This window comes from Trachurus japonicus, chromosome 16, assembly GCF_045865225.1.
Source record: "Trachurus japonicus isolate A0001 chromosome 16, Traja_1.0".
NCBI lineage: Eukaryota > Metazoa > Chordata > Actinopteri > Carangiformes > Carangidae > Trachurus > Trachurus japonicus.
In genome coordinates this window covers 19,348,319-19,368,805 of record NC_140922.1, presented here as the reverse complement: position 1 = coordinate 19,368,805, position 20,487 = coordinate 19,348,319, and the positions used below count along the sequence as shown (strand labels likewise).

At 40.9% G+C, this 20,487-nt stretch overlaps 1 protein-coding gene across 4 annotated transcripts; it reads right to left on the bottom strand.

Moving 5' to 3' along the window:
• Positions 1-1,386: 1,386 nt before the first annotated feature.
• On the bottom strand, positions 1,387-16,832 carry thrap3a (thyroid hormone receptor associated protein 3a). 4 transcript variants are annotated; one of them, XM_085802417.1, is made up of 11 exons: positions 16,674-16,832; positions 11,510-11,666; positions 7,729-8,649; positions 6,587-7,279; positions 6,267-6,439; positions 5,644-5,755; positions 5,248-5,332; positions 3,697-3,875; positions 3,415-3,595; positions 3,104-3,247; positions 1,387-2,976 (listed from the first exon to the last, which is right to left on the bottom strand). In XM_085802417.1, the coding sequence occupies exons 2-11, from the start codon at positions 11,641-11,643 to the stop codon at positions 2,752-2,754; spliced, it is 2,847 nt and encodes a 948-aa protein (XP_085658543.1). In that variant the 5' UTR covers positions 11,644-11,666; positions 16,674-16,832; the 3' UTR covers positions 1,387-2,751. The 4 variants fall into 4 exon arrangements, with proteins under 4 accessions (XP_085658543.1, XP_085658545.1, XP_085658544.1 ...); XM_085802419.1 differs by having other exon boundaries at positions 5,248-5,329; XM_085802418.1 differs by lacking the exon at positions 16,674-16,832 and adding an exon at positions 11,800-12,028.
• Between the last annotated feature and the right edge of the window lie 3,655 nt (positions 16,833-20,487).

The window sequence follows — 20,487 nt, the reverse complement described above, 5'->3', positions numbered from 1 at the left end:
ACAAGAACAACAATCACACCTTAACACCGTCTTTTGCACTGTCACTATAGGATAAATTAGCCACTGATTTCAAATGAGTGTTTGTTGGGAGGAGTTTGTTCCAGTGTGTCTGTCATGTTTTTGTAAACCTCTTTAGGCAAAGTGCTTGCCATTTATAGAAAGCAGAACTGAGGCAAACAAGGCTGAATTTCCCAAACCAAATAATAAATAAACCCTTTTCTTTATCTTCTGATGAAATCAAACCACTCACATGTTATGGTGGTTTTGTCACTTGATATGGAGTTAAGCTCCACTCAACTACTTCCTCATCTAGGTCATGTCAGACAATCAGTCATCAAAAGTGTGAAGAATAGAAAATCTATCAGTTTTGTCTTGGATGACATCAAGTGTTGCTTTTTAAAACGTGTGAGATTTTAAGTTATGGTCTATAAATACAAAACATATTTAGAAAAAGCCAATTACACTAAGATGTATCTTACAAATAACAGTATGATGCAGCAGAAGAATGATAGAAAATATGATATTTTATAGAAAATATTAAACCATAGTACAACTGGACACTACTCCACTTGAAGTCTGGATGAACACGAGAACAAATTTATGTTAGTCAGGTTTGTACATTTGTATTTAGAAATGTTTATCAAAAGGCAGAAACTGTTCAGCTGAATTTATTCATCTGACTCTGAAGAGGTTTACACGATCTGCCTGACCATTTCTTTTACTAAGCCTAACCAGGCACCATAACAGCTAACAGGCACCATGCAGATACAGTAGCACCTTCTTATTATTGTGTGTGCATGAGTCGACCTAAGTTGTAACATGTTCAACAAAGCCATCCTGGTTGGTGCAGCAGGATGTGGGAAAACTCATCCAGTCTGCCAAAAGATTATTCATGATCTCCAGGTTGCATAAGGCTAATGTGTGAATTTGTGCTCAAACACACGATGGCAGTGTCATTCAAAAATCTAGATGTGTAGTGACTTATTGTGCAGCTGCTCTACTTCCTTATTTTCAAGTTGAATAACTGGTAAACTGTCCCCAGGGGTGACTGTTTAAATTGATGGAGTTATACGGGAGATCTCTTTCACATGCTCATTCAGACAACACAATAGAAATAAACTCTATTCCTCATTGGTTAACACGTTAACAATTATTCACTGTACTATCGCGCAGAGGAAATTAGGCTGTTTCTGGTATCTAAAAGCATGGTTTTCAGTTGGATTTTTCAGTGGGTGCACAGTGCTGCAGATAATTGTGCAAATTGATGCAGGTTTAGTTGCTTGCTTCTTTCCCATTAATTATTTGAATAGAGAAAAATACAGTGTCTGATGAAATTTCTCTCATCAGAAGTGTAATTGCAATAAAAGACACACATTAAAGAAACCATCAAAGAAATCAGTGTATTTTTAATTTACATCCTCTACGAAATAAACAAACAGTAACAACACCTATTTAACAAAAAAACCTTATTTCATATGTAGATAACCTTTTAACAGTTAAACATGAATTATAATCCGTATAGGCCTGTGTTGTACAAGTAAGAACAGTGCACCGATAGTAAGGCACAAATTGTGACTTTCAGCCAAACATAAATGAGTTTACCCCTACACTTCAAGAAAACCATAGGCACTGAAAAAACATTCTTATTATAGGATTAGATGTAATCCTTGTCATATAAACCGCCCTGCAATTTTCTGTTACAAACTATACACTAAACAACTGCTCATTTTGAACCTGTTAAATGCTGACACATTTGCACACCATATACACCAACATGAACATCATTGGATGGAGAAAACTTTGCCATCAGCAAACAAAAATCACATACACATCTACTGTAATAAGAAAACATTCTCCGCCACATTACAAAGTCATAATCCTGCCAAGCCAGGTAGAAAAACTACGATGGAAAACATATATAATTGCTATCATAATTATACATTGATTAGTGGTATCCATGATCGAGCAAACTGCTACTGTGAAGAGTAGAAATCTCTGATAGCAAAACGTTTAAGGAAGGTGTTAAATGTACAGGTAGTTAGCCTTATAACAATTTCCTAGGCTGCCAGATGGTATTATAGATCTGTTGTACATTGAAAGACTGCAGAACGTAACCTTTGACCCTTTACAGTTTGGTCCCATTGTCAGATCAGGGTCATTTGCAGAGTGCTAAATTGGCTAAACAGTGATGTGTTTTTTGTGTCAACATGAACTACAGTGTATTTATTGCTGCATGACATAGTTAAAAAACATGCCTGCTTTTTCTACAATAATGGATAGAGAATTAAAGTAGATTTCAATACATGTGATACCATAAGTCACCTCACAGCCAATTCAGAAAGCGCTTCTTCAGTTTCACAAGTCTAAGGCACAAACTCAGTTGATCCGAAAAGTAATTTTCGCTTTCTACCCCTAATGTAACCATTTCCTAATTACCCATGTGAGAAAGGTATAAATATGATGGGTGTATATGCTGCACAGAAGAATTCAATTCACTAAGAAAGAGCAAAGAAACATGTAACACAAACCTTGGTTGTCACGAGACACAGCATTTCACCCTTAAACAGTGCTTCTACTAGTAACAAGCTGTATCCTGATGTAGTAACTGGTTTTGTCCAGTCAATGTGAAATTAAAGCTTAAAAGTTTTCCTACTAATAGCTGACTCTCAAATCATTTATCAATCCATTGTGATGGATAAGATCACTCAATCACAGAAAACATTTATGATTTTCGGCAGACTGCTTCAGCGCTCAAGTTTCTCCCACTTTATGGTCCTGTTCTGTCTCCTCTTCCTGGGCACCACCTTGCTCCCCATTGACCTGGAACTTGTCATGGGCCCATCTGGGGCTATTGGTGTTGGAGCCCCCGGTGGCTTTGCGGATGATGAATCGTGCCCTTCCACGTAAGAAGCTTCCCCGCCCTCTCCCGCGATTATCAATCCACTTGCACTCTCCCTCCCCATCTCGGTCGTCGTGCTGAAAGGAAACAAGAGGAGAGGAAGGATGGGTGTCAACAACAACTGTAACAAGCTTCAGCCAGATTTGACGAACTAACACCAAGTCATGAATTGAAAGAGATGAGAGGGTAAAAGATTGTGCCTACCAAGTAATATTGTTTGCTCTTGGGAGTGTACTCTGGGTCCCAGTCCTCACTTTTCGGGTGGCCTACCATGTTCATGGGGTTACTAAGTGAACTGTTCCCCTGACAGTTACCTCTGTTCCAACCCCTTCCTCGAATTCGCACTTGCTGTAATCAGAGAATAAAATGCAACTGAAAAAAAGAGACTGACCGAAGAAACCCTTTTAAGGCAATTGTACAGAGTCACCCAGTGCAGCTATTCCTTCAAACTATGCTCCTCAAACAGGATCGCATCACCTTAAAACCACCTACCCAACAAAATTTGTTTAACTTACAAATCCTCCACGTGGCTTCCCTCTTTCGGCCCCTGGTAACTCCCTCTGACCCAGTCTTGCCCTATCAAAGCCTTCATCTTTGGGATCAGACTTGTCCTGAGGCAAATCTCCTTCTTGATGGGACTTGGAGGATGAGGAGGATGAGGATGAACTTGAGCGAGAGCGCTTCTTCTTACTTTTCCTAAAAGCAGAAATGGTAGGCAAAATCTTTCATGCTCAGTTGTTTTAAGTGTATGGACAACACTATTCAATGTTTTTGTAGTAAAGGGTGGTTGCACATACTTTGATTTCTTGTGGCGTTTGGAGAACTTCTCCGCAGATCTCTCTCTACTAGAATCTGGGGAATCCCCTGTATCTCTTCCCCGATCCTGATTATAATCTCTTTCATTGGTGGAATATTTTTTACGCCGCTCAATATCCAAACGAAGGTCCATTGGGTCACCCTTTTTTTCCCCGCCGTCCTGGGCAAATCAAAACAGAGCACAACGTAGTGGACAGACTTTGCATTAGCATGAAGATGCTATCAGTCTGCTCTCACCAAATTTGTCTGTAAACTAAATAGTGGAAAAAGGGGACAAACTCAGGTAACAGTCAGCTGGCATGAATAAAACCAAGTCAATCTGGAGTGAATTTCCCAGTGGACTTGAAGAGCCAAACCAGTAGTTTTGCATGTCTTTAGGAATACCTAATTCGAACCATTCTCCAAAGCATATGTTTTTAGATTGACATTATTTCTTCAAGGTGGCTTCTTGGCAGTTTGAATATGGTATGATAATCAACTTGCAAAAGGCTTGTAAGTTCCTTGAAAAAGGGCAACACATCACTGTCAGCTTTATTTCTTATGTCAAATTTATATTCAAGAAGGGTGTGTTTTGAAAGCCGCCTCACTGGTGCATTGAAGCGGGACATGCCATCATCTGATTCTTGAGGAATCCATTGGTCAATAGCAACAAATGTTGTTCACATCATCATGGCTTGTTTGTCCTCCTTCCATCAGCTGGTTCCCACATTTTCCCACATGCTGGAGCTTTAGCAACAGGGTCCTTTCACAAGTGGTTTCAGAATGATCTCTATTGTTCAATGTGATGTATTTCCTATTTCAAACAAGTTTCAAGTCATTGTCGGTTGATTGTCATACCATACTGATGCTATGAGCTGACATTAAAATTTAAAAACGTTGAGGTATGCTGTAGGAAACAGTTGGTGTATATGCATTTTAAAGGGTATTATAGGGTATTTGGCTGTACATGCAAAACTACCTGTATCGTTAGCAACAGTGAAAAAGAAGATATGAGCTCATGCTAATTTGCGGTTACTTAATAAAAATGTTCCTTTTTTTTAGTAGTGTTTATCCTTCATTTTTACAAATGGTGGTCACATGTGTCCATGCGCATCGATAAAGAAACATTGTGAAAGTATTCAAAAAGTTATGGATGTAAAATATGAGCAGAGGTGCATGTAGTGATTGCAGTTGGTTATGTCCGTTCCTTATTTTTTATTTTGTTTTAAAGAATACTTACGAAGACAATTGATTAGAGTCCTTTGAACAGCTTTGGCACAGTGGCTTCCATTTCTGACCTTATTTGATTCTTTAGCCTTGGTCAGGCTTGTGCCCATTGTATAACTCACTCAATTCACCATGGGTGAAGGCGATATAACAAACAACAAAGTCAAAGTGCCTTATTTTGCATGTGCATTTCTTAGACTTGAAGCATCCCCCTTGAAGGAAAGCCACAGGCTTTAGAGAGTGCAGTCTAAAGGCATCTGGCTTCCTCACTTGTTTGCTGTTGTTTGTTTTTCCAACATACTTCATACTGCAAAATGTTCAGTCACCTTGTAAGTGCCATCCTCTGAGCTTTTCATCGCCTCAAAAAGTTGAGAGTGTTTCTTAAAAGCACTCGTTGAAACGTCAATTCTTCTGTGAGAAAGAAACAAAGTTGAAATTAAGACAATTAAATGCACATCTTAACAGCGACAAAAGCAAAGCTACTGAAACACCAACACTGTGAGCTACACTTAACTACAAGGGCGACACAAAACAGAAAAAAAGAAAAGGAAAACTGCTGGGAAAATAAAACTGACCTCCACCAAGCATGAGAACAAATAAGCCAAGATAGTCTGTTGATTTTTCAGGTAGGAAAGGTGAGAGGAATACCTGAAAGCTGTTAAAAGAGGAGGTGAAGCCACAGCACACTGAAGGTGAGAGGGTCACTCAATAGGCGACTCTACCTGTGTATCTCTGGGCTTTTTCTTGGCTTCATCATTTCCTTCTCTGCAGCGCGTCTTTGGTACATGGTGAATCGTTCGTTAAGAGTCATGCCAGAAGACGGAAAGTGCTGAGCTGTGTGGGTAAACAGTAGTAAATACAGGCTATTGTTATATACAGATTCATTTATTCAGCAATTATAGCTAATATTGCAAATCAATGCAAAGGCTTTACAGTTGGACAATATTGAATTTTTTATATAATTTTTGCATTAATGACCCCTTATTTGTCAAGCATTTAATGCACTGGATTAACAAAAGACAGACCTACCTGTATGCTCATTGTGTCCATAAACAGTTTCCTAATTGACTTTCCAGATAATTTACTCCATATTGCTCATCCCTACTGCTTTACATTGTTCTCAAAGTTTAAATGCTGCTTTTTCAGCAAAAAATGACATTGTGATTGCTTGACTCTTATTTGAAAGTTAAAGATGAGCCTATAACCCCATGGCCAAAGTAAATACAATATGGCGTATGATTCTGAAAAACAGATACTTTGTTACTAATGAACCTGTGTCAGTTTACGTAGGTAAATGTGTGTTGTGAATATGTCGAGAGATGTATCAGACACAGTGAGAACTCACCTTTAATGTGGTGAACGATGGTGACAATGTGTTGAGCGAACAGCTCAGAGGGACTCCTGGGTAACTGAGCAGCCTGAACATGTTGAAAGATGGAGCGAAACTGCTGATCCTTTTTTGAAGACTGCACAAGATCCTGAGACAACTGTCGCTCCTCAGCTAAAATATCAGAAGAGCTGAAAATGACAAAAAAAAAACACTGTTTTTCCAAAATATATAGACTGAAACAGTTGTCCATTTAGATCAAACAAGCAAATTCTTGTACCTCTGGTTCACTGTGGAAAGAATTTATGTGGGACAAGAAATGCCAGTATGATGCTCACCTCATCAGGCTGTCTCCGAGGAAATCCATTCTGATATTAAATTTAGCTTCCTGTTTTCTTGAGGACATGAGAGGTGAGTCATCTCCCCTGATCATAAACATCTCTCTGTCAGAATTCCTACTTGCTGGTGGTGTAGGGGATGGGGCTGATGGAGATTTTACCATCTTCCTGGCCTTACAACTTGTGTCTGGGGAGAGGTCGTCAAGCTTTCCTGCGAACTCCCTCTTTGCGAGGGCAGCGGCAATGGCTGCCGCTTTATCCTGCTTCCGACTGAGATATATCTCCTCTGCCATGGCGTCGAGGTCACTGTTTGCTATCTGTGAATAGGCCACATTCTGCCATTTTCCAAAGCATTCTTCAAACAGTTCGCGGGCTGAGTGAGTGACCTTGCTCTTTGGCTTAGAGGACTCATCGCCATTGTGCCAGTCGTTATAACATGACTTTGAATGAGGCTTCCTGATCACCTCCTCCTCTTCCTCCCCGTCAGCCGACAGAAAAGGAGAGGCCTTCAAAAAGCTGGTCAGAGACACTTCGCTCTCTGCATCCTCTTTGAACTTCCTTGATACAGAATCTGTGTTCAAGGTTGATGCTTTACCATTTACTTTCCCCTGCTCCATATCCACATCATTTGCCTCTGTGTTCTTGCCATTTTCCCAGGAAGATGTGGCTTTTTTATTTTGCTCCTCCAGAAACCTGAACAATGACAAAGAGATAAAGAGCTGCATGTAGCTGGACATGCTACTTAAAAGACAACTGCACAAGTAGATTAAGAAAACAAAAACAATTGACAGGGCCTCTACAAAAAAAGGTAAAACTGTGAATTGTGAGAGGGTAGTCTTTTATCTGTGAAAATTATCACAGAGTATATGGACTAAATATGCTGTTTGACAAATGAAATACTTTGAATCCCCCCAAAACCAAAATTTTCTTTTGGTTTGTTATGACAACTACACTCAACTACACAAATCTTGAAAAGCTGTGGGATTTGCAATTTATTGTGCTATAAAGAAGGCACCTGGAAGCATTTGAGAACCAAACAATAATTCATACCGTGCTATGTGTATGCTTTTATAAAACATGCATAGTTTGCTATAACAATGTCAGAATCAATTTGATAGAGGATAAGTAAAAATAGGCCTTACTTTCTGAAGGCAATGGAGATTGCTGCTCTATCTCCATCCAGGTATTCCTCATTGGAGAAGAAGTCAAAGCTGGAAAGCATTGGGTTTAGACCTTCTCGTGAAGGTTTTTTTGTGGGGGATGAAGTACACACCATCTGCCAGGAGGGGGCACCATTGCTGGTGTCATTTGTGTTTTTAGGGGAGGAACCAGACTGGTTTGTAGTTTGGCTGCTCTGACCAGAATTAGCCAGAGGACTGGTTCTCTTTGCGCTGCCATTGCAGTCTGTCAGGGCCTGCCAGTTCCCCTCACTTTTCCCACTGTATGTGCCATCTTTGGCATCTTCTCCCGACACCCCGACAAGCTCCACTGACTCCCCATCTCCCCCTTCTCCCTTTTGGACCTCCCTTGGGGCCAAGTGCTCATCTTTCACATCTTTGGAGCTCTGCTGATTAACCAGCAAAAAGGATGGTCTGCATTTGGGAGAAGATGAGTGTGAGGAGGAGGAAGAATGCTGAGAGTGTCGGGATAATGGCGAAGAGGATCGGTCAGAGTGCTGAGTGTGACCATGAGGGGGGCTTCCTGAGCGTTTCTGGACGTTGTGTGATCGTCCTCTTGGCTGGTTTTGATGCTGCTGTTGCTGCTGCTGCTGCTGCTGCTGCTGCTGCTGCTGTTGTTGTTGTTGCTGCTTTTGAGGATACTGCTTGTAATTCTTCCAGTTGGGGCGGAAGTTGTTGTTGTTGTATCCGCCACCACCCCCTCCGCCACCACGCTGATACCGTCCACGTGGGAAGTAGCCCCGCCCTCGGCCCCTGAAGTTGTAAGGTCTCCGGAAGCCGCGGTGGTAGCCCCGGAACTCCCGGTTGTTGTGGTATCCTCTGGGATATTTCTTCTCTCGGTGATAAGATGGAGAATGAGATCTTGATCGTGACCGAGACCTAGAGCTACAAACAAGTTGAGATAAGAAAGAAAGAGAGAAAGCACATAACTTCTCTCTGGAAAGAGACAGAGTGTAACATGTGCAGAGTTTTTCTTCTGTTCTTTTTCTGGCCCCAAAAATAGAAAACTCGACAGAGATGTTATGTAATGCAACCCTACCACAAACTCTTAACCACAGCCTAAAATGAATAGTGCACTGATACAGTTTCACAAAAGACAGACACGTGCAAGCACTTCTACATACACTGACTTGAAAGGGAATTGTTCTGTTGACCAATGTTAAAGTAGCCATTAAACTAAAGCCAATCTAAAGCCATATTTATTGGCACCAAAACTTGCAGACAAAGTGAATAAATGCCTTCTAGACACATGCTAGACTTTTCATTTTCTTACTGACGTACATAATCCAAGATCAACAGTCAGTACTTAAAGGCATTGATTCTTATTATTCTTAAAATATATTCAAAAAGAGCAGTGTAGTGTACTGAATGACACAATGACTGAATAGACAACTAACTACTGATGAACCTCTGGTGTATAAAAACAACCATGACTGATTGCAGCCAAACACAGTTTGATACACCACACTTTAAACCAGTCTTTTCGCTTTTCTTTAACAGATGCTAAACAACATGCAACAAGCAAGGCAGATACTTATGAATCACAAAACCATGACACGCAAAATGTGCAGCTGCATCCTGCAGCCATAAAACTGTTGGAATTGTCAAAACATGTCAGTGTATAACATGAGCCTCCAAGCTTAGAGAAGGCCACAAAGGAGCAGTGTATGGAGAAAAGCAGAACGTTTACAGCATGCTGCTGAGCCAGGCTGCAGGTTCAGATTCGTCCACATGGTGGCTCTACTGTGCTTCTGATTACAAAAAAAGAGCCTCATGTTGTACTCAGCCCTGAAACTTCTAACATAGCCGTAAGAGTGCTACCACAATACAGGATGTTCTATTCTTCAGATTAATAATTCTATCAGCCAAACTTGTAACTTTAAAGCGAACCACATACCAACACAACTGCTAACTTTTCACTGCACTCTAGAGATAATGATTCTGTATTTTGTCACTTTTTCCTACAACTACATCTTCAGCAACTTTTCTACAGCTACCATTGAATAAAAAGTTACTGCTCCGTTTGCCCACTGATCTCTTAATATAATATTAGGACCTCCTGAAATGTTTTTAAGAAAATGTCAAACATATACAAAGCTTACAACATATTGCAGAACCATATTTCTCAACTGTCAGATCCAAGCAGTGCAACACCACATGCAAATGCATTATGAAGCCATAGATAAAGGCTGAAAAACTCACCTAGTGTGTTTTTTCATTGGAATACAGAGTGATTAAAGACGGCAGCGCACTAGGCAGCACTGCACACTCAGTGGGAGCTACAGACACTGCAGCTCCTCTGGCCAGCTCTGGTGGAGCAGGGAGTCACATGGACCGTAAGAGGGGGGTGGGAAAAAATCTACGCAACTCCTTTCCCTCTATGCTTGCTAGTTTCAAGGGCTGTTCAGCCAGAGTAGTGAGACTTTATAAAAAGGACAGTTGGACTACCAAACTACTGATTTATCTAATATTCAAGCAAGATGCAACATAGCTTCTCTTATTGAAGTCCACACAGTGTTTGGCTACATCTGTGGCCCATTTAAGCCCTGAGGTGTTAAAAGCAGGAGATGGTGACAGTGAGAGATGGTCAAGATTAAGCTCCAGACTGGAACTGTTGCTCGGTTTTAGTTATCAGTCCTGTCAACATGTCGGGGATGTTTTTCCCAGGAGGTTGTAAGGGGAATAAATCATTTCAATGCCTGTTGTTTTTCTCGGGTATCGGTACTTCTGTAAAGCCTAGGCAAATGTGTGCATTCATGGTTTCAGTACCACAAGCCTATCTGCACGTGTGCCCTGTGCACACAGGAAGAGTTAACCATTAGATTCCTTCCATGTCTCTTCTTTATGCTAATTTTAATGCGAGCTGCGACGCTGCCAGGAAATGAGCTGCCCTGCCATTTTACTGCCATGCCACAGCCGTTCTGCCAGAAACAGCAGAGGCATCAGAGTGAAGCCTGGCCCTTTCTTCCAAGTGCACATCAGAGCCAGCAGATGACCCCACAGCCAGGGCACTTTGGTTTAAGCAAAGCAACAAACATCAAATGCTGCCTTGATTTGCTTGATGAAATATTTCCATATGCCACAGAGGTTAAGACAAATGCAAATGTTTCCCCATGCAATGCAAACAATATCACTGAATAATTTTCACTCAAATTTTAGTTAATTCACTAACTGGCCGCAGAACTCTTCCTCAAAAAACAATTTCCCCTCAACACAAGCTGACACCAGTTATTGGACCAGACCCAAATCCATTGATATATTACACCGGCTTTGTCTGTTCATATAGAGAAGGTCTTACAGATAGAAATCAAACGATATGTAGACAACAAGAAAAGATGGCATAACACATCACAGAAGTGTCCGTTGACATACTTCCACTGTCAAAAATTAACAACCTGCATTTTTTTCCTACACAACATTATACTGTGTACCCTCAAAGAGATGATAAAATTTACTGGCTAGAATTTGAATAAGAAAGACAGAGAAAACATGGGATGATCACTGTTCATGTCCTTGCATAACCTGGTGGCACTTTGTCAGCTGCACCTGCTGCTAGTTTCCATGTTGTTCATTCTTAAGGAATTAGGCGCATTCTTTAATCACACTGTAATACAATCTGCTGCAGACAAAGGCTCAGGGCCATCATAACAAATCTTTAATTAGGACTGAAGGAAGACCAAGTTGCTCTTGTCTCCAAGGACACAGTACAGTAAACGGATTTCTCAAACATTAAATGGACTCTTACCTGTAACGACGCCTCCTGGACCGGGACCTGGAGCGACTTCTGGAGTGTGAGGTGTAGCGGGATCTTGACCGGGACCTCGAACGGGATCTTGAACGGCTCCGAGACCTCGAGGCAGATTTTGTGGATCTGGACATCACTGCAGCCAGCCCACCTCAAACTGTCACACAAAAGAGTTGTATGTCCAAGTTAGGGTTTGAAAAATCTATGTACATGAACCGTACCGTACACGTCGTAAAAAAGAAAGAAAGAAAGAACAGAAAAAAGAACGTATCAAAGCCTTTTTAAATCACCTTATCAAGACTCTGGCTGTACCGAATGCGTATTAATCATCTGAGGTAACAGGCAAGGTCGCACAGAACAAAAATGACTTTGAAAGAAGCTGGTAGTCACACATCCATGTAATGAAGTATCCAACACAGATCAGCCATCCAAGATGCACTTCAAACGCCCAGCTGGTGCAAAAGATGAGTGAAGAAACAGAGCAGCTGTGAGAAAAGGAAGACGGCAATCGAGGGCAGTGTCGTTGCATCCAAACAGAACCAGTTTTATTTAGTCACCAATCATTTGCATAGAGGGCAGTCTAACGTCAGTCATCTGACATATTAACTGCTGAGCCAACTTTAGGATATTTACCACAAAGACAGCCTTATCAGAAAGATATACCAGCCCTGTTCTTCCTGCTACAGCAGAAGATAGCAAATCAACATTTATGATGTTGAGAGAATTTTTTGTACTTCTCTCATTAAAAGACGACACAGACTTTAGTGTTAAAAGCTACTGTTTTTTTTTCAGTCAAGTTTCCATTTAATGTGTGAATCATTTAAGGAAATGCAATGTAACAAGTAACATTGCATTTCCTTAAATGATTCACACATTAAATGGATTATGCAACGGGTCTGTCCAGGTTTCTCCAAAGAAAACAGATGAATACATGTACAGTGCTGCGAAGTGTAGTTGTACACAACATTTAACAAATGTAATGTGTGTACGGATTGTTTGTTCTTTGGATTATTAGGTGAGATTAATACTACTTTTAAGCAAATGACACAGGGGAATTTTCAACCCATTATCACCCCACTCAGTTAATGGGAAAGTAGTTAATTTTTAATAATAGCTAATGTACCATGTCACATTTGTTTGTGGTTGAAGATTGCTCGGAATCTGGTACAGGAGACGCTCACTTTTTACAGCTCAGTGCACACAGCCCTCAGATACACAGTTTTAACTTCAAAGGATGTTTCTTCTCAACTCCTGCGGGGCTTCCTTTGTAAACCCCTGAAATTATTAATAAAAACTCTATTGTAGGACGATCTAATTCTTCCCAAGGTTCACTTGGCATTATCTCTTGACATATGGTCCTAATGGAACAGAAAATACCAGGGATCAAATAATTGATCTTTCATTATGAGAGTCATCTTCAGAGACTTTGGAAAGAGGAAATTGCCAACTACACATGACGGAGGATTTCAAAACCAGTGCACGCTATCACATGGTGGTCCCTCTGTGTATCTTTGCTACTATTTTGGAGAGTATTGAAATGGATCCATCCCCCACCCCCTTCCACACACACACACACATACACACACACACAAACACACACACATACCCTGCCTCCTCTGTGTGCTTGGTGAACTTCACACTCACCTTATTCCTGGCAGCTTGTTGTTTTTGGCTTTCAGAGAATAATTTCCTGAAGGTCCACCCTAGACAGACCGTCAATTTAGCTTACAGTGCACACCGAAAAGTATGGCATTCAGATGTGCCCCCATTCCAGCATGTGGTAGCACGTATAAAACAAATACATTGTGACAGTCTTACTAATTTTGCTTTATATACAAGAGGAATTTGGCCTTGAAGGTGATTCCTGAGGAAAAATTCAACTGTAGTGGGTTGTTCTAAGTTTGTTATAATAGTGGTATAAAAACGCTGAAACCCGACACATCTGTGTTTCAGACATTTTCACGTGGCTGAAAATAGTTCTCTTGAAACTTGTGTCATTAGAAACTGTACACAAAACAGCTTACGGTTCATCAGCTCTTGAAACGATTGCATTATGACTACTTAAAAACACACACAACCTTATGTCTGTACATTGTCTTGAGGATCCATTGCCTTTGTCTCCTGTACTCAAGTTTGAAAACTGGTGGGCAGAATTGAACACTGGGATCAGTTTCCATTGATAACCATCTGCAGCTGCTTCTCTTCCACACTGTGTGGTCGGCAGCCTAATCACTGAGATTTCAGCCTCTCAAAAAAGGCTGTGGCAAGCTTGGTCTTTAATCACTTGCTACTAGATTTCAGCACACCAGCACAGTTAATGACATATGGGCACCCAAACGCAAACACGTGTCTTACTGTACTTGTAAGGACCTTTTCACTTGAGCTGAATTCACACCTTTTACCACATCCTAAACCAAGAAAACACTTCACTTCACCATTTGTCACCAATCCAAATATGTGTCCACTGAACCATGGCATGCCATTACACTTGTCAACGCTGTAAGAAACCCTATGCTTTATGGTGCAGCGAAAAATGGCTACGTATTACCAAGAAAAAAACAGAATTTTTCCTGGTTTAAAGTCTAACTCAGCCTTCCGCTTTTCCTGACCCCTGTTTTTCATTATGTCATGCTTGTATCAAGATTTTCTGACAAATAGAATCATTGCAATATATTAACTGGTAATTGAATGGAAAATCTAGTTCACTTGACAAAGAGGAACAGCACTCAAAACTAGAAAAGCAGGTCTTTAACACAGAACTGAAACAACAGGGGGTAGTGAATACAGTAGATGGTCTCTTAAATAGTAAAATAGAATTCAGCTGGTAGTGGTTCTCACATGGATAGAAGTTCAGACCTTCGGTTACACACATGATTAAGAGTCCCCTTAGAGGAGGGAGTGACAGCTGTATAATCCTCATCAGCTGCTTACTCCATGTAACAGCAAAAGTAGCTCTGATCAACAATGGTCCAGCAACTCGATACATGGCTCAAAGCGTCGGAGAAGAAACAGTCCGCTCAATCAACTGCGCCATCATTAAGACTGGGATGCCATAGTGGCAGCTGGAATAACATTTGCTATCTATACGTTCCCCGGAGACTCTGCAACCGCTATTTCAGAAAAGCCACGGCAACTGTCATTGGCACAATCTTTTGTTATTGACATGTAGCAAGGCACTTCACATACTTGAGCGGTTAATGGATAGTGAAGGCACTGGCAGCGCTGTTTCAGACGAGATAAACCTAACAGCTTCCTCCCTTGCTTGTTTAATCAGCAAATAAATCTCCCTCTGAATGGCCTGCTTCATTCAGCTATGTCTAAATGAGTATTGGCTAGCAGTCGTTTGTCTTGAGGGAGCTACCGTAACCTAGCTGTTAAACAAACAGATCACCTCATGCAGGAGATTTAATGCAACATTATTCTTTGCTAATCACCTACAATGACAGATGAGAACACCTTTCCGCTTGGCATTGAACTTGGCCGCATGATCCCAGTAGCACCTAACGTTCTGCCAGCTAAGGCAGTTCAATATCACTCTTGACTCCGCAGGGTAATCAGATTTTTTGGAAGGATCTGTGCTGTTTTAAATCATTTAGTTCCAGTTGAAAATCTATTACAGACACAGTCAGCAGTTCAGAAACTACTACTGAATGGGTTTTCTACAACACACATGAGGCTACCTCTGCTTGGAAAATGGCAAACAGCAGGGCGACACTGAGGCATCCTCACACCAACATGCTTCTCATCTGTCTGTCATCACTGCGTTTGTTGAACAGAAGGGGGGACTTGGCAGTTAAAGGTCCTCTCTATTTTGGTCAGTTGGTAACAGCCTGGCAAATGATGAGTTATAGTTGTGTATTTTTTTCGAAATTATTACAATTGATGTTTGTTTTCCTGTGCTCAACTCACAAACGTAAACTTGGAAACAAGTTTGGTGCGTGTTGTTTATTATGAGTGGCAGACAGTGGCATGCTGTTTAACCTGAATACTTTTGTTTTTGCTGTGGGGGCACCAGTTTCACTTACTGAAGAATTCCACATGCAAATGGTGCAACCAAATAAGATTCATACAGGCTTCACCATTTCCATATATTATGTCTTTAAAGAACAGTAGCTTATAACATACACACACAGAAAGTCAATTAAGTGGTCATCTCTATATTCCCACAAAGAAAGTGGCACAGACAATAGAAAAAAAGCAGATGTGTTGCACTGTCACTTGAGTTCAGGCCAGCATATTTAAATATGGGCACACCTTTTCATGGTGTATGTACTTTTTGTGCAGCTGGTGTTTGTTAAGGAGGATTGACCAGGATCCATGAAGCCCGGCTGCAGGAAATTGCGTGATAATGTTTTCTTTTTCTTTTCTTTTTTTTTTTTTTTGCATCACTGGACTCCAGAAATGTATTCACATGGAACCACAGAAGCCAGTTAGATGAGCCTGTACAGGAAGCTCATGACTCACAGACAGCTCTTGTTGCTGTGTGTAGCTTGTTTGGGGTTAATTCAGGATTGTCGCTGTTTACTGGAGGTGGAGGGACAATTTAGTCAAACCTACAATCTCAACCGTCATCGCTCCAACCACTAAAAACAGTTTTACTACTGTTACTGTAGGTTTTTACTAAGCTCCCCCCTTGAGTCCTGAGGTGGTCCATGGAGCTATTGAATAAAGACATGAATATTGACTCATAGAGTCATAGTAGCCTGTCTGCATGAAGCTGCTGAGCTTCCAGCAGATTATTCCACACTTACTTCACAGATATTTTCACTACAGCTGTTCAAATGACATCATTGGACGTAAAATGAAAGCGTATCAGAGCCAGTGGGTCATGTCCATGATGGGATGGACAGTGCATTATTCCCCTGTTCCCATTAGTACAGTGTGTCAGTCAAGTTAAGGAAAATAAGGAATCTACCATTTAATAAAATAAAAGCACTCACAACAATAGAAAAGACAAAATAACGAGCAAAGGTTGGTTTTCTTTTTTTCCAGTGGATCGCTCTTATGTTATTTAACCATCAGACAATGTGCTACATAACTTTGTCATCACAATTTGTAAGTTTCATTTTCCACCCCGCTGCCATTATGTCACAAAGCTACTGTGAAGTTGCGTCCATTTTTTTTTTGCCCAAAGAATAAAGAGAAAATGAATAAATGCACTTACCGGTCGACGTTGTCCTTGTGTATTGTCGCGTCACATTCAGTCACCGCGGCGTTTCTCTGCATCAACGAGTTAAAGACTATTTCTCCCCGGTCTTCTGTGTGTCTGCGCTCTTGTGCCCAACTTGTGTCAAGTGTGTTTGTGTGTATGTGTGCGCGCGCTGGTGTGCGTCGGCTGGAGTCTGCGGTGTTTAGAGAAAGGGGGTGTGACTGCTCCGTGTGGCTCAGAGGTTCATATTTCCTTCCGCCTTCGCCGACTGTCAAAACACCGTCTTTGAGTGAATGAGTTCACTAAGTCATATTTGCATTTGTAAATATAGGAAGCTAATCGGTCCTTATATCCCTGTAATAACATCACTCTGTCGTGGAACAGGAATTATCCCCGACGAGGAGTCACTGTAGTAACCGTGTTCCTACAGGGAGCAGCTACTGTCTGTGTGTGTGTGTGTGTGTGTGTGTGTGTGTGTGTGTGTGTGTGTGTGTGTGTGGTGAACAATGGTCCTTGGTGGCATCTATTATAGCATCAAATCAATATAGTCAAATCAAATGTATTCTTGTTTGTTAATTATTTACATGATGTGGCATTATGATGTATGTAATGATACTATTATAGACAGAGATGCAAATCTCCCCTTCAGTGGCTTATATGTTGTCTATTACATAATACCCATGACCTCAGTAACATAATTTAATTTCCAACAATTTGAACTAAAACTGAACATTATAAACTTCATATTGGTACAATTTCTGCTAGAAAAAAAAGTGACCAGTTGCTATACATATTGACAGGAAATGTACCTTTCATATAATATATGACGTACTGTATAACTCTCTCTTAAAATGCAACTTATATCATAATAGGCATCAACTGGATAGATGTTATACTGAACCTACGTATATGATGTCACATTTACCATGAACATTACATGTTTCATTTGTGCATATTTGTTTTTCTAATTTTACTTTTATTTATTTATTTTTACATTCTAATGTAATAAGGTATTACATTATCGGTAAAAATATTATTACAATATCAGTAAGAATATTTTATTACATTATTGGTGAAGTTATTACATTATTGCGTTTTATTACATTTTTGATCGAGTTAAGTGCAAATTTTATTACATTTTCAGGCGTTATTACATTTTCAGGAAATGATTACATTATAAGGTGCTACAAGCCTTCTTAAGTCCTGAAGGACAATCAACTCTGGGAAACGCAGCCATTTCAGACCCCTCTGTACTGCTGGCTTTGCAAAGGGTACATATTTCTGTAACTTATGTTTGCAATAAAAATATATAGACATAAACATAAATATTTGTATGAACTAGACATGATATGACAATATATCAAATTGTTCGATTTGCCACATATGTTGTATACATGGAATATCTTCATACGATAAGGTCTATCACAGCCACTGCACTTGGCAGGAGCCGCCTTCTGCGCCCCATGTGGGTGGTTGGCATAAAAGTCACTGCCTTCTAACACTGCATCTTCAACAGAGTTGAGCCAAGCACAAGAAACTCGATGCATACCTAGGACCCTAACCTGTCACTCTGCCTACCAGTGAGCAGTGGCTACTGACACGTCTCTGGGGGTCATCAGGTGGGAGCCTCCGTTTGTCAGTGTTTCACCTTCTTAGTCCCACTACACCTCCAGGGGGCTAGGCGGTGAGCTCTGGCGTCCCTGTGTCACCCCCCCTAGTGCCAGCTTACAGTGCTCCTATATGACCCAAACGTCGTAGCCAGTGCCGATGCTACAGTCTCCAGCAACTACTCCTAGCATTTTACTCACCACCACTGTCACTGGATTCAACTGACATTTATGCGAGTTCCATGTAGCGGCTAGTGTCGATGCTACACCTCTGCTCCTCGCCTCATTCTCTGCCAGCGTGGCTTAGCCATGGCTCGCCTCTCTTTAGCTGCAGCCATCTGGATGCTGACTCTGCCTGCTTTGAGATGTTGCTCACCAGTCCCTTACGGGTCGTTCCTCTGACCCCCAGCATTCCCAGTGCTTTCCAGAGTGACGGTCCTGGGAAGCCCCTGCACCCCACCTCCACTGTTAAGTTCCAGACTCTTCACCCCCTCTGTAGGCTCTCAAGGATGAGGGCCTGATATTTCCCCAGCTTTCACTCATATGCCTCCTCGATCCTTTCCTACCAGGATACCGTCAGCTCCACCAGGACCACCTGCTTTGACGCTTGGGACCAGAGTAAGATGTCTGGTCGGAGGTTGGTGACGGTGATCTCTTCCTTTGCCAGTCCTTTGCTGTCCCTAGGATCCCTGAGCTTCCTTCCTCCTTTCCTGCCTCTCCTGGCCTGACAAAGCCAATGCAGTGGGGGCCTTTGGCTTGGGCCTTGGATTTATTCCACTTCCTCCTTCTTTCCTCTCCAGACCCTCCGCTAGTTGCGCTAGAACCTGGTCATGGCGCCATCGGAACCTCCCCTCGGTCAGGCTTACTCGGCATGACGCCAGAATATCCTGGGAAATGAAATGTATATTAAAGTTGTGCATTAGTCTGTAGCATCACTTGAAGTCACAGTCATCCATCAATTTTCTTTTTCCTGATCTTTCAACTGTATCTCACACAACGTAGCGTGGCACACAACACAAAACACCAAATAAGGTCCAATTCATACTTCTTGTACAATGGACATTTCCTGCTAATGCATTGCATTGTAGTTATCCTGAAAGAGCCACTGAGACAAAAAAAAAAAATCAAGCCTTATAATGGGCCTTACAGCTAGTATACTACCATATGACATGCTGTGTGATTGTTTGGCAGTTTGAAATCCACTTAGCGGAGAGTAATTCTATTGTGAGGTTGCTTACTCTAGGACTTTTCATTGAAGCAGCTCAAAGTAAAATTGGCTGACTGGAAATGAAAACAGAACTACTAATGGCTTGCAGTTGTATTCATGACTAATCCACAGAAAACACTAGATCCATTCAACCCTATTATACTTGAGAGGTACAAGTCATCTATACTTTAATAACAGGAGTGTTTACAATTCATCAAGCTGTTTTTATTTTTCATATTTATCCCCTTTTTCCTTTATCAGCGTTAACGATATCTGATTCCATAATGTGATCTGAGGAACTGGAGCTGCTGGATAAATTGCCTTGGGTGTAAGCGTTCATTTTATTGGCCTCTAAGATTTTTGTGAGTTAGTAAAACAGATGTATCTCTTAGCAACATATCCGACAAATTTGTGTACTTCACTTCTATTTCTGTCTAGCTATCCACATACTGCACTCTACCCAATTTAATGTTAAAGTTTACTGATATGTAACCTGTAACATAATGGTATATTATCACAATAACCCTAGTCTAACTTAATTGAACTACATTTTATTCCAGACTGCCTATTGTGTGATTATTTGACATGAGTTCCCAAACCTTTGTGATTTAAGTTCTGCCAATAAAACACCACTGATCCTTTTACAACACGTTCAGTTTACAAACATAACTACTGTCATAAATATCAGCTATCATCTACTGCTGATATGATGCTTCCGTGTAAAGTTTAAACTGTTTGATACTGGTGGCATTAGTTTCTTAAAAAGCTCATTAATGTACTTTCATATAGTTTCCAGTTGGAGGTTTTTTCTAAAAAAAAAAAAAATCCTCATCGTACTTTTCCATCCATCTTAGAATTGCAATTTCAGGGGGGAGATGCTACATAGTTTAAACATTTACAGATACTAATCATCAAAATATAATGGCTGAGGGTTTCTGTATGTGACAAGGAGCATTACTTTGAATAATACCGGTATTCCACAAATCTTTACATGAGAGTGATTTTTAAAGAAACC